Source organism: Leptinotarsa decemlineata, unplaced genomic scaffold (assembly GCF_025532065.1).
Source record: "Leptinotarsa decemlineata unplaced genomic scaffold, Ldec_3_MD MMD2_tig00026282_RagTag_RagTag, whole genome shotgun sequence".
NCBI classification, from domain to species: domain Eukaryota; kingdom Metazoa; phylum Arthropoda; class Insecta; order Coleoptera; family Chrysomelidae; genus Leptinotarsa; species Leptinotarsa decemlineata.
Genome location: NW_027412668.1, coordinates 19,752,238 through 19,767,372, shown reverse-complemented (window position 1 = coordinate 19,767,372; position 15,135 = coordinate 19,752,238). Strand labels below are relative to the sequence as shown.

The 15,135-nt window shown below is 35.3% G+C and overlaps 3 protein-coding genes across 6 annotated transcripts in view; 2 read left to right on the top strand and 1 right to left on the bottom strand.

Annotated features, from left to right (window-relative positions):
* IT (oxytocin/vasopressin-like peptide) overlaps positions 1-15,135 on the bottom strand; it is a 42,529-nt gene that overhangs the window by 5,181 nt on the left and 22,213 nt on the right. The window lies entirely within an intron of this gene.
* The window catches only part of LOC111502298 (replication factor C subunit RfC3), a 39,520-nt gene that overhangs the window by 13,178 nt on the left and 11,207 nt on the right, over positions 1-15,135 (top strand). The window lies entirely within an intron of this gene.
* LOC111502299 (ras-related protein Rab-28) overlaps positions 1-15,135 on the top strand; it is a 30,178-nt gene that overhangs the window by 7,481 nt on the left and 7,562 nt on the right. For all 3 annotated transcript variants that reach the window (XM_074179996.1, XM_074179995.1, XM_023156359.2), the window contains exons 3-5: positions 7,148-7,333; positions 7,384-7,504; positions 7,558-7,661. In XM_074179996.1, coding sequence (XP_074036097.1) covers positions 7,148-7,333; positions 7,384-7,504; positions 7,558-7,661 — 411 coding nt within the window. The remainder of the gene's footprint in view (positions 1-7,147; positions 7,334-7,383; positions 7,505-7,557; positions 7,662-15,135) is intronic.

Sequence of the window (15,135 nt, the reverse complement as noted above, 5' to 3'; positions counted from 1 at the left end):
CTTTTGCTACTTTCAGATAATCATATTTATCTTATTCTATTAACTTCTTGGCCTAATCTTTCTGTTGAAGATTCTGGTTGAGAATGTTTTTATTAGGTCGAATAATTCCGTCAACTCAAAAACTGTCTACTCGATGAAGTCGACAAAGGCCGTTATTTTTGCCCGGTCCTGATTGGCGAAAGTTTTACTGGTGAGAGAGTTATCGAATTGCTTGAGAAAATGGTAGTCATTTGGCGAGAGGTCTGGGTGCGTGAGGCCAGAACTTCGACGCCGAATTCGTTCAACTTTTGGACGGTGATTTGTGCAACGTGCGGACGAGCGTTGTCGTGGAGCAGAATCGGACCTCTTCTGTTGACCAATGCCGGCTGCTGCCTGTGTACTTTTGCCCGCGCAACACAAGTCGATCAATTCCGTCATCATAAAAATTGTCTACTCGATGAAGTCGACAAAGGCCGTTATTCTTTCCCGGTCCTTATTGGCGAAAGTTCTACTGGTGAGAGAGTTATCGAATTGCTTGAGGAAATGGTAGTCATTTGGCGAGTGGTCTAGGTGGTGAGGCCAGAACTTCGACGCCCAATTCGTTCAACTTTTGGACGGTGATTTGTGCAACGTGCGGACGAGCGTTGTCGTGGAGCAGGATCGGATCTCTTTTGTTGATCAGTGCTGGTTGCTACGGACACAATTTTCGGTATATTTCGTCGTTTTCCTCAAAATAGGATTCTGCTGTGATTCTTTGGCCGGTTACAGGAAGTTATGGTGAATTACACCAGCCGCTGGCCACCATACAGTAACCGTGGTCTTTTTTTTGGTGGGTTTTCGCCTTTGCGAAGTTCTTGGGTGGCTCATCGGTGTCCAAGCACTGTCCTGAAAGTCTCTTGTTGTCGTAGAGGATCCACCTTTCATCACACGTGACGATCCGATCCAGAAAGAATCATTTTGGTTGTGCAAAAGCAAAGCAGAACAGACCTCAAAAATTTACAATTTCTGTCGATCGTTGAAATCGTTGGGCACCTACTTTTCGAGCTTTTTGACTTCTGCAATACGTTTTGAACCATCAAAAACCGCATGGGAGCTGACGCCCAGTTTTTCCACCATCCCACGCACCGTTTGTGGTTAATTTTTCGGGCTGTTTCGGCAGCGCTTCGGTTCAATATGAAATCGTCGCTGTACATCATATAGTATAAGGTGAAAAGAGGCGAAAAATTGAAATTTGAAAAAAACATTAACAGCATCAATGTATACAGGGTGTTTCAAATTCGATCCTCCCTATTGCCGTTGAATAAGTTCTGAAATTCCGAGTATATCCGGAGATATCCGGAAAAACAGAAATTTCGAAAAATGGTTTTTATTTTTTTCTGGTTTCATTTTTCGAAATAATCGAAAATAAATTGCACTTCCATATTGCCACTTTTTCCCTGCTACATAATGGTGTTTTCAGATTTGCTATCCGACGTTTCGACGACGTTATAATAGGCTTTGACTTTAATGTTTCAAAATTTCACTTTCAATTTGTTACACTCACGAACATTTTGTTTTGGCGAAAAATGGCTTTCACGAATGAAGAAAAAAGTGATATGATACAAATTTATTACAAATACGTTAGAAACAGTGTTAGGACATCTGAAATGTATTTTAACTTGTATCCCGAAAGATGACAACCACATCGAACTATGTTCAAGTTATTGGATCAAATCAAACCGAGTTTGGTTCGTTTGAAAAGCCAATGAAGAAATATGTAGACAGAATCATCAATCAAAATTTGATGCATGAGGTGTGTATGAGGTAAATTAGACATTGTATCCTTTTCAATGAAAATAGAACTTTGAACAAATAAAAATAGTTAACTAAAATGTAATGACAAAAGTAAATCTCAACAAATGCTCAAAGTGCTGGCCTTGTTCATGGTAACACAACTGTGCCCTTCTTCGAATATTATTCACGGCACGAATAATTTTCCTCCTCCTGAATCTTCCGAACTCTCTAACAATGCTGTGTTGAAGGTCCTCAATGTTTTGATATTCCCTCTGACTATAAACTATATTTTTCAGTGAACCCCATAAGAATGTATCCATAACACTTAAGTCTGGAGACCTTGCAGGCCACCTCACCGGCTCATTATTCCCTATCCATTCATCAACAAACCTTTCAGTCATGTTGATACCAGATGTTGTTATAGTTAGCCAAAGGTAGATCATCCAAATAGTCTTCAAAAATCGACATTAAAAACTGGTGATAGCTTTCTGCATTCAGAATTTCGTCAAATAAATGAGGACCCAAAATTCTATCTTTGTAAATTCCTGCCCACACGTTAATACTAAATCGCACTTGAGGTCGAATTTCTCGGAACTGCCTGGGGTTGTTTATGCCCCAAATGTGTTCGTTATTTCGGTTTATTATCTCAGAATTCGTAAAAGTGATTTCATCTGTCCAAATAACATTTTCCAGGAAAACAGGAAAATCAGGTCTTCTTATTGGCCAATTACAAAATTCTAATCGCCTTTCGGGCTCACTTGGATTCAATTTTTGAGATATGTGTATTGTGTAACATTTTAAACCGCTTTTTTGAGATGTCTCCAAGCACTTGTATGACAAATATTCATTCTGGAGGAAATTTGACGTGTAGATTTCCTGGGTTCATGTTTATCTGCGAATTATTAATTTTTATTGAAAAGGACACAATGTCTAACTTACCTCATACATACCTCATTTATCAAATTTTCTTTAGTTTCCTGGTCCATTCTGTCTCCGTATTTTTTACTCGGCTTTTCAAACTCGGTGAGATTTTGATCCAATAACCTGAATATAGTTCGATGTGGTTATCGTCTTTCGGGATACAAGTTTAAATACGTTTCCGATGTCCTAACACTGTTTCTATCGTATTTGTAATAAATTTGTATCATATCTCTTTTTTCTTCTTTCGTGAAAGCCATTTTTAGCCAAAAATTCAATGACTTGTACAATAACAAAATGTCATTGAGTGTAACAGATTGAAAGGTAAATTTAGAAAGATCAAAGTTGAAGCCTATTATGATGACAATAAATTTTTTTCAATATCTCCAATTTTTTGAAAAAGAATAATAACTTATGATACATCATTGAAAAGGTAAAATCTGGTTCTATTCAAAACAGAAATAATCCAATGTAGCGTCCATAAGAAAAAATAAACTTGATGATGGTGACCGGAAGACGAAACGTCAGATAGCAAACTTGAAAATACCATTATGTAGCAAGGAAAAAGTGGCAATGTGGAAGTGCAATGTATTTTCGAACCCTTCGAAAAATATAACCAGAAAAAATAAAAACCATTTTCCGAAATTTCTGTTTTTTTTCAGGATATCTCCGGATATACTCGGAATTTCAGAACTTTCTCAACAGAATATTGTTAAGCCAGGTAAATGCGCAACTTTGTCTTAATTTAACCATCTTCGTATCTCTCATAGTTACCGAGATCCCAATGGTGAGGATCGAATTTGAAACACACAGTAGAATAAATATTTGTTGAGATATGAAAATACAAAAACAAATGACATTAAAAAGGACAGAACTTTTGAAACAACCTAATAGAAAGACCAAATGCAGAGATTCAGTTCAGTCTTATAGTTCCTCTTTTTGGGAGATGAATTAAGGTCTGATTCGTAAAATTCAGGTACTGTTTCGAATAAAATTGTTTGTAGTCAGATTTTTTACACTAATTACTGGTATTTCACTAGTTCTTCCTCCATTCCATCACAGGCAGGATATTTCGTGTAGGAGGATTCTTCAATAGCCAGCCTTTCAAATCATTCGATATACCAGCTGATCCAAACTAGTAGCATTTTTTACATTTATTGAAAATAAAACAAGTCGCAAGTTACAAAAAAAATATTGCAATGAAAATCCTTGGCTGCAATATTTTTTGGTAGAAACTGGTAGAAACAATTACAAAAGCATGTCTCTTTATCCAAAGCTAAAAATAAACGAGTTAGGTATGTGAGCCGTGAATCAAAACAATGTGTTTGTAATGAAACAGTGAAAATCTGAATTAGTCACAAGTGGAACAGTTAGAGACAGCATTAAGTCGTTTTGGCCCAACTCACGATCGGAAGGTCGTGAGTTCGATACCAACTTCGAGAGAATTTATCTAGTTGAAGTTTGGACGATTCTGCAACGTTAACCGGCTGACGGACTGCAAATAGCCATGATGCTCCCTAAGTGGTTCGGGGAGTTATTAGCATTGCCTACCCAGGACACGAGGCTAATGACCAATACAGTCGATGCCGATGACACCCAAAAAAAGTCGTTTTGGTTTTCATTTGCCCGTCATTGAACAGAGTAATGCGCTAAAAAGCTAACACTACTGGAGGAATAAATGTATGCCATGCCGCTCTATAATATGCGCCACTTTGATTGAACGCTGTTATTTTTGGATGGGAATTGATCTCAGATCAAATATTAGAAGTATCAATACAGCTCTCGCTATGACAGATGTGCTCTGACACAGAAAATATGATGATCAGGAGGCTCATCTTGTATGCATGACCAATACAGTCGATGCCGATGACACCCAAAAAAAGTCGTTTTGGTTTTCATTTGCCCGTCATTGAAAAGAGTAATGCGCTAAAAAGCTAACACTCCTGGAGGAATACATGTATGCCGTGCCGCTCTATGATATGCGCTACTTTGATTGAACGCTTTGATTTTTGGATGGGAAACGATCTCAGATCAAATATTAGAAGTATCAATGCAGCTCTCGCTATGACAGATGTGCTCTGACACAGAAAACTATGATGATCAGAAGGCTCATCTTGTATGCAGAAATAAATGTCCTTCAGAGAGCGAGGTCACAGAACACACAGGTCACACTCCATATGAGTATTCCAATTTGTCTTTTGGTAGAATGTAGACATTGGTGTATCCATTACCTACTGTCAGAATATGAATGATTTTCATTTTGTATTTTATGGTTGGATGAATCCAATTTTTGCAATTGTGCTTATGAATATAAAGTAATGTATCAGACCAGTTTCTAGTGGTTGTTGTTTAGTGATACATGCAGGGTGTTAATTAAGTATGTACCATAAATTCAACAGACGATTCTTTAGGTGATTTTAAGATGAAATGTTCATATAAACATGGGTCCTCAAATCCTTCTTTCTCAAGATACAGGGTGTTGAAATAAAAATAAAGTTATTTGTAAATATGTTAAATATCCTTTACCTAATTTCGTTGTAATTCAGCAATGGTATTTATAACATTAGGGAGCTAATTTAGCCCGAACGTGATTCAATGTATTAAGTCCAGTGGCGTCTCGAGCGGGATTTGAACGAATATTTTTGACTTAAAAATGTACGTCACTGACTTTTGTGCAATTTTTATTATATTATTTCTTTGGATTAAGCAATTAGAAATACAACTTTTTTGTCTCTTGGATTTTTTTCGTATCTTGCTTAGTTTTTAAGGAAAAAAAAGTCGACCTAATTGCATATCCCTGGACCTCACAAGGAGTAATATGGGGAATTAAATGTTTCTTTTGGAAATTATTATTTTTACAATTTTTCATTGCTAATTATGTAACAATAACAACAAATATTAAATAACATCAACATCTAGACTAACGAAATGGACTAAATTAAGTGTTGGAAATGACCTCCTTTGGCTTCAATACAACCGTCTAGCCGCCGCATCATTGAATTTCGCACTCTTCTGAAAATACCATAAATAAGAATCTGTTTTAAATGAGATTGAAGTAAATCCTCATACCAGTAGTCGGAAAATAACTGAAGAACTGAATATTACCCATGTCACAGTGTGGCAGATTTTAAGAGCCCAGCAGCTATAACCCTATCACATGCAGCGTGTGCAAGCTCTGTTGCCCAGAGATTTGCCTGTAAGACTAGCTTTTTCCTAAGTCGAATGGGTTGGAATTGTCGGTGACCATCTCCTTGGGCCTCACTTCCTTCCACCTAGACTTAATGGAGAAGAATAACGAAGGTTTTTAGAATTTGTATTACCTGGACTTATAGAAGAAATTCCACTCATGGAAAGATTCCGTATGTGGTACATGCACGATGGTGCTCCACCACACTTTAGTGTAGTGGCACGGCAATTTTTGGATGAAAATTACCATAATCGCTGGATTGGTAGAGCAGGCCCACACCCATGGCCACCTCGCTCGCCCGAAATGAATCCCTTAGATTATTTTCTCAGGGGACACCTTAAAGCGTTGCTATACAAAACTGCTATTCAAAGTGAAGAGGATTTACGGAATAAAATCATTAATTCATGTGAAATAATGAAAAATACGCAGAGTATTTTCAGAAGTATTTCAATGTATGATGAAGTATGAAGTATTTTCAATGATGCGGCGGCTAGACGGTTGTATTGAGGCCGAAGGAGGCCATTTCCAACACTTAATTTAGTGCAATTCGTTAGTCTAGATGTTAATGTTAATTAATATTTGTTGTTATTGTTACATAATCAGTAATGGAAAATTGTAAAAATAATAATTTACAAAAGAAACATGTAATTCCCTATATTATTCCTTGTGAAGTTCAGGAACAGCAATTAGGTCGACTTTTTTTTTTTAAACTAAGCAAGATACGAAAAAAATTCAAGAGACAAAAAAGTTGTATTTCTAATTGCTTAATGCAAAGAAAAAATAAAAATTGCACAAATGTCAGTGGCGTACATTTTTAAGTCAAAAATATTCTTTCAAATCCCGCTCGAGGCGCCACTGGACTTAATAAATTGAATCACGTTCGGGCTAAATTAGCTCCTTAATGTTATAAATACCATTGCCAAATTACAACAAAATTAGGTAAAAGATATTTACGAATAACTTTTTTCTTATTTTTATTTTAACACCCTGTATCTTGAGAACGAAGGATTTGCGGACCCATGTTTATATGAACATTTCGTCCTAAAATTACCTAAAGAATCGTCTGTTAAATTTATGGTACATACTTAATTAACACCCTGTAGATAGAACGCATGACCCTCTTCAATGACTGACTCCCATCCCTTGACTTCTTTCTGTGGAGTTATATTTGAAATTTTAAATTTAACTGAGAAAAAAGTAACCGTTGTATTGAATATTTTTTATTTTAATGTTCCACCATTACTCAAGTTTCGTAGTGCATAAACGTCTTTTGTTTGTTCCATATTTTAGACAAGCCTGATCAGAAGATTTTGTTACGATGAGTTCTCTAGACATTATAGTCAAACTGTTGGAGTTGACTTTTATATGAAAAGACTGACATTATCGAAAGGAAAAGAAGTTTCTATAAGAATATTCGATTTAGGAGGCATACAAGTTACTGGACAAATGCTGAAAAATTACCTCTTCAATGCCAATGTGAATATACTTCAACATAATTTATTGAATATTACAACATTTCATTCCAGATGATAGTTCTCGTTTATGATATTACCAGTTCATCTAGTTTTGATAATTTAGTATCTTGGTTGAATATTGTCAAGAATGCAATTGATTATCCAACAGAAGTTGTAGTTTATGGAAACAAGAGTGAGTTTTGTTGCTCGAAAGTATATGTATGTTTTAAATTTGCCCCGTTTTAGACGATTCCGAACATAAAAGAACTGTGGGATTGGATAGAACCAAACGTTTTGTTGCTGAGACTCAATTAGTACATTTTTTGGTATCAGCTAAAACTGGTGAAAATGTAAGTGATGCAAAAACTGTACTCTGAATCTTTGTTAGGTAATTTATAATAACACCCTTTTATTGAAAATAAAAAGCTACGTTAAATAAGGCGACAATTTATGAAAAGTTATTGAATCATTGATTACTAATTTACTTGTACGTTTGAAAAACAGGTCTACTTGAATGAGTTTCTCGTCATCTCAGAAAAAAAAATGTAAACTAGTGTTTCAAATCTATTGACTCAAGACACGAATCAAAAACTTACAAACAGAATAGGTCCTCGATCAAGTTATCGATGGAGTATGACATAGGAAGTGTGGAGTATGACATTAGGAAGAAGGATGACATCCAAATAGCGATTATACACAGAACAATTGAGTTTTTTGAAGAGGTGAAAGAATCATAAGAAAGACGAAAAAATAAAACAGGTTGAAGAATAATTATTCAGCACGGATCACCGGTATCCGGATTCTTGACTCCGTCCACTTTTCTTACTGTTGGTGATAGCCTACTGTAATGCAAATACAGACCGTTTCTTTTATCATGTGGTAACAATGCTATATTATATACTGAGTAGAGAAATCTTCTGTATAATTCAGTGTTCATTAAGAAGTATTTGTTTCGAAAGATTTTTTTTCTTTCGTATAATTTAATGTTTATATGAAAGTAGCTGTTTCAGGAGGACTTTCTTTCAGTTTGTGTCTGAAAGTTACTTCTTTGCATGATCTACACATCCTTGTATAGAGTTACTTATTTTCAAATTGATTACTTACTTCCTTTCTTTGGAAGATTCCCTCATCCCTTTTTTTGTATCAAGATGGAGTAGTAGAAAGCCGAAAACTTTCTTTCCCAGAAAATGTTATTGTATTCGAACTGTACTATGACGATGTAATAATAAATATTCGATAAAACGTTTCGTGTCAACATGGTCACCAGCAACTTTTTTAAAAAATACGGACTTGTCTTTTTTATTACAGATATTGATAAAGCAACTAATTCTCAATCGAAGTGTATATCACATTTGATATTTTTATAGCATTTCATTTGAAATAACTACCATCATCAGTGCCAACAATTTTAAATTCGACAGGTAGATATCCTAACACAATGAAAATTCGTACTGTTTCGTATTGGAATTTTTTTTATTGCCGTAATCCTTCTTTCAAGGCTTACTTCTCCCTAATCAATTACAATTCGTAATATTTTCATAATTCTCAATTCTGGAAGTAACGAAAATATCACTTTTTGGTCAAAAATTCGATTGTTGTATGATTTGGATATGATAAAATAGCATCTCATTTCATTTGCCATTTTAAACGCGTAGGCTTTGCTTGGTTTATATGGCAGGTAAAATGAATGCGTTGTTGATATCTGTTGAGAACTGTCGGACGTTTATGAACATATCAAAGATGTATTCAAATGATGAAAGGACTGATATGCTATTTAGTTATGCAAAATCAAATAGAAATCCTCTTTTGGCAAGGAATATGTATGTTGAGCTATACCCGAATCGTCGTATTCCGAACATCCAAATGATTAGACGATTAGAAAGAAATTTGAGGGATTATGGTGCATTTTACAGAAAAAACACAAGAAAATGTGTGGTTACTGGAAGTATGAGGAATCAAATAAGTGTTATGGGTAAGCAAATATTACCACAGAAAAAGTTACACAGTTTTTTTTAATTTAGGATTGGTCAGTTACAAAAATTATGCTAATCTAGATTGTTCTTCACGAAAAATTGCCCACGAAATGGGGATTACTGTAAAATCCACCAGAACTATTTTGTAAAAAACAAATATAAATGCTACAGGATACGCAAAGTTCATCACCTCAATGTAAGGGATTACGGAAGGAGAGTGCGATTCGCGAAGTGGTTAAGACGTAAAAACAGGGAAGTTGGAAATATTTGTAAAAAATTAATATGGAAAATTAATTTCCAAAAAAGGTTCGGAATAAATGTTTGGTTGGGAATTGTGGGAACAGCCTTGGCCCTTTCTTTTACGATGATCATTTGAATAGTGAAATGTATCTTTATTTTCTATTCAATGAATTCGTTGGCTACTTAGATGAATTGCCACTGAATATCCGCCATGAAATGCAATATTTTCAACAGGACGGCGCTCCTCCCCATAATGCAGCAATAGTAAAAAAACATTTAGATGTAATATCCCCAAGAAAATGGATTGGAAACAATGGATCAGTTAACTGGCCAGCTCGATCCCCAGATCTTACTTCTTCAGATATTTTGTCTGGTGATGGATGAAGTTTTTTCAACACCAAGTACAGATATCGACCATCTCAAACAAAAATAAGAGATGCATGTATTAGTGTTACACCTATTATGCTAGAAAATTTCCACAGAAATTGTCTGGACCGACAACTTATGTGCATTCAACAAAGAGGTCGTCAATTCAAGCATTTAATGTAGATTGCCATGTAGCTTTGATTTTCCGTATTGGTTTCATTTTTCCCAAAAGTTCATGATAAAATAAATTGTTTTTCTGCTTGATTGTTGTCACTGATGATGGTGGTTATTTCAAATGAAACACTATAAAAATATCAAATGTGATATACCCTTGGATTATCAATATCTGTAATAAAAAAGATAGGTCCGTATTTAAAAAAAAGTTGATGGTGGCCATGTTGACACAAAACGTTTTATCGAATATTTATTATTACATCCTCATGGTACACTTCGAATACAATAACATATTCTTTGGAATAACAATTCCATTCGAAAAAAAAAACGATTCCCGATGAGAGTTACTTTTTTTCCCATTAAATCGTCTTCGTATCTGTTATGATAAAAGAAACGGCCTGTAGATATCTTGAGACTAGTTATTAAAATTTGAACAGATAAACTTTTTGAATTTAAGGAGACTTGTTGATAGATATGAATTTTTCTTATAATCGAGGCCTACTGTGACCTGCTCAGCGAGTCGAAATTTTGAGAATGGCTTTAGGCATTTTTTTATCGGAAAAGTGGATAGCCCATTCGATTCGGACATATTTCAAACCCCTATATACCAAGTTTCAGCCCAATATTTCATACAGTGCGTTAGTTATATGATGGCAAATTCCCAAACTCATGATTTTTTGACTTACCCTGTATAACAAACTGTACACTTTAAAGGAAAAGTGAAGTAGCCATTGAAATGAGGAACATATGAAATATTCAAATACGATGTACATCGTAACATCTACAGATAGATGTCCCTAGTTCAACCAAAAATCAAAAGTTGAAAATGTTTTATCCATTTCGTTTGATTTTCTGGTATAATAAATAGTCAATCAGCGATTATAAAAATACCCTTTTATATAATTTTTTTAACATTCATCCCAACCCGATGACAGAGTTTGGCAAAATTTTCATGATTTCATTTCATACAGCATATTCATATGATCAGATCAATAAGCCAGGCGCTGGTTTCATAGCAGGCTTTGAAATTGAGTTGTTTCTTTTTTCGTTGTTATAATTTTGAGAGTTAGGTATCCTCAAACGCTTTCCACAAGTATTTGGCGAAAAAAGTTATAAAAGGGTTTTGCGAGTTTTTAAAATGGTAAATCTCAACTTAGTCGAGAAAATTGAGATTGGGTTTTGTTGGCGATAATGCTTGATCAACGGTGGCCGTGGAAGAATTCAACAGAAGACATCCAGATCGTGAACCAATTCACCTTAAAACCGTCTCCAGGATCAATACGTTATTCAATAGAACCGGGAGAGTAAATGAAACACATGTACCGAAAGAGATAGACGGACAAATTTTAGAGTATGTTCAAGAAAACCCGAAAAATAGCTTGCGGCAGATTTCACGAGATTTACACGATAGTATATCTAAAATTCGTACATGTTTAAAAAAAATAATTATTTGCTTCAAACCGAAAATCATGCACACGTTAGAAAGAGGCGATGAGGAATGAAGCTTAGAATTCTGTTTATTCTGCCAAGGTGAATATTTGAATAATACTAACTTTCTAGGCAATATTTTCTTCACCGATGAAGCGACATTTACTACTAACGGTACAATGTCCACTCAAAATTTCAGGCACTGGGCAAGGGAGAATCCACACTGGATGGTAAATGCAAAAAGACAATATTCACAAAAAATCAATGTCTGGGTAGAAATATTCAAAAACCGGATAACAGGTCCAGTCTTTTTAGAAAACACACTAAACGATGGAGGATTTTATAATTTTTTGACAACGAAATTCTTGGAGAACTAATTCATTGAAGAACGCAGAAATGTTATATTTGAGCTAGACGGTGCCTCCATTCACAATGTGATTGCTGTGAGTCAATATCTTGATAAAAAGCTTCAAGGACGATGCATTGGAAGGAACAGCCCGTTTCTTTGTTGGCTCCCTTAATCACCAGACCTGACTCCATTCGATTTTTTCTGTGGGGATATTTGAAAGAAAGTGTTTATAGAAATAGACCATGAAGGAGAGGATAAGGTATAACTATGGTGAAATAACATCAGGCCAAGTGAGGAAGACCCGTCAGAATTTGAGACGACGATATGAAAAATGTATAGAGCTTGAAGGAGGATATAGTCAAAAGTCCAACATCTGAAAAAAACTGTTCCATTTATCATTTAATTTATTTCTGTTGTTGGTAATTTTTCTAAAACTAAAACTACGTTTTCAACTTTTGATTTGTTGATTTTAATTAAACTAGAGACAACTCCATGAATCGATCACAACCTATATAACTTTGTAGCTGAGTATGCGAAATATTATTTCATTGATTGGTTACTTCATCTTTTCTGTAAAGTTCATAGACTTTCATACAGGGTCAGTCAAAAATCATGGATTTGTAAATTTGTCATCATATAACTAACACCCTGTATGAGATATAGGGCTGAAACTTGGAATCTAGATGTTTGAAATATGCCCAAATCGAATGGGGTATCCACTTTTCCGATAAAGAAAATGCCTAGTGGTCTTTCTCGAAATTTCTACCCATTTTGCAGGTCATAGCAAGCCTTGAAAATGAGAATAATTTACATCTGTCAACACATTTGGATAGAGCTCGTCGAGTACCATAATTTTATATTGTCATTTTTCAAAATCGGTTAATGGGTTCCAAAATAACAGGGTCTTGCGGTTTGAAATCGCATACACTGTATATTCAAGGATTCTGAAATTGTTAGAGATATTCGTGAAATAGTTTTCTAACCAACAGAGCATATAACCGTTAGCCAATTTTGCTTTCGAAATATCTATGATTTCTAATATGTCAGCACCGATTCGCTGGTGAAATCAGGGTTTCCGCCAAGTCAAGGTATAGATCCTTCACTATCAGTTAAACTGTTTGGGTACAATCTGAGTCAATATTCTTCCATCACTCTCCAATTTGAGAGGTCATACATTGCCATTTACACTGAATTCCATTTGAAATAATTTTTCAATTGCGATTTTTTTTATATCCAATAATGAAAATTGTGAAAAAAAGGAGTTCCATTTCTTATCATCTCTCATTCATCTGTCTACATGCAGAATACCTCAAGGAAAATACATAATACAAAAGTAGAAACTTGTGCGAGCTAAGGACTAACAATGTCTTATATATTAACGTGTGATTCCTCATACGGGTTGGACGATAGGAAGTGAAAATAAATCGTCTGGCCTTGCGGTTCGAACCACCGGTTCGCACATCGGTCGATTAACTGAGTGGAGCTGATCACCCACGTCAACCCACCAGGATACCGTCCTACCAATATATGAAACAAAATGTTTTTTAGGTAAAACAAATAAAAGCAGTCGTTGAGTGGACAAAGACAGTGAAAAATATAGGAATTATTAGGAAGAAGGTATGCTTTGTTTGAAAAGCGCATAATGCCATCAATTTAAACACATACTTGGATGAAACCTGGATATTTTCGTCACTTGTACCAAACCGCTCTCTAAACAAAATTTCTGTGGGACTGCCTCTCCAGGATTACTACTTGTTCTCCTGTTCCGCTGTACTTCTTTATGATAACACATCATCGACTTATAGTCCAGTCATTTAATGTTTTATCTGCGGGAAAATTCCTACTGAGCTGAATTTTGGTATACACCTTCATTATGGCGTTTTAATGAAGATGTGAAAAATCGACATTGATATCGTGCCGACTAAAAAAGTTATAAGGGTCAAAAGGTCACGAAAATCAGTTTTTCGGGAATATCTCGCGACCTATGGCTCGGAGGTCAATAACGTTCATTATAAAAATTATTCCTCATACGATTATCTATTATCTACTGCAGTATCTGTAATTGTGAATTGAATTTTCTGATTTTGGAGCACCGTACATTGCTAGTAGAAAATGTATTCCAGCATTGACAAGGGCATCTCGAGCGCAATTTTCTTGTTGGAATATTTCTGCAGAATTGTCTAAATCGGGTCTTTTTTCAAACATCTTCATGACTTTAATTTTTCCTTTCCCAAAAAGTGTTGAAGTTGTGTCACATCCGGTCATAGCATGTAGAAACAGAATAATTTTCTTGCAGTGTGGATACTTGTTGAGGCTCTCAGTCGAGTATATTTCTGTTTCAACTTTTTCCCTGGTTTCTTAAAAAAATGAATGTAGATTGATCAAGTATTTGTGTGCGTGCTATGGGAAGTACCAATAGATCTGTCTTCGCCAACGATAATTTTAGTATTTATTGATTTTTCAATTCCTGTTTCAACTATTAAGACGCCAGCATCATCGCGTGATTGTCTTGTAGAAATACCAACTTTTTCGAAATTTTCAATGAGCATTTCAATTAATTTTCTTTTGTTAAATCGATTAGATACACATTTTTCTTGACTGATCGGAACTTCCATCGATTCATTGTGAAGTGCGGTTCGTCTTAGTTGTTCCATCGCTTTGATATTTTTACTGGTATCGGAGTAGGAGGAAGTCCCCTAGTGGCGGACATCTAAGGTTTTCAGAAAATAAAATAAAAACTACTTCGAGAAATGTAACTTTATTTATTTATTAGTTAAGTCAACCAATTATGAAATCAAAATCAATGAACAAAAATACAACTTTTGCTTAAATATATTTCGGAGTTAAAAAAATTTTGGCACTGGCACCTAGTACCGGACGGACTCAACTTTGAACCCCTAGCGCCGGACACTATTGAAACGCCGTGCATCGGTTGCATACACATCTTTTGATTCAGGAATGTCGGCACATGCTCCGTGAGCCCACTCTTGACAACTAGAGCATTGTATCCAGTCTTCGTCGTGGTCCTCTAAGCATACTACGCAAGTTATGTTTCCGATGTTACATATTTGAGTTAATGGTTCTTTTTCTCCGTTTCATGTCAATTTTTCCTTTGGCCTTCACACCTTTGGTTCGTTTCTCCTTCTCTTCTATTGCTGTTTTGAACTTGGATCCCATTCTTTTTTTTTATTCTTTGAGGGTTTTTCATTCTCTTTTTCTACAGCAGCAATTTTGTAGGGTGATGATGTTAGAATTTCGCATCTTTCACTTTTTCTCTTTCGAATCGCTGATTTT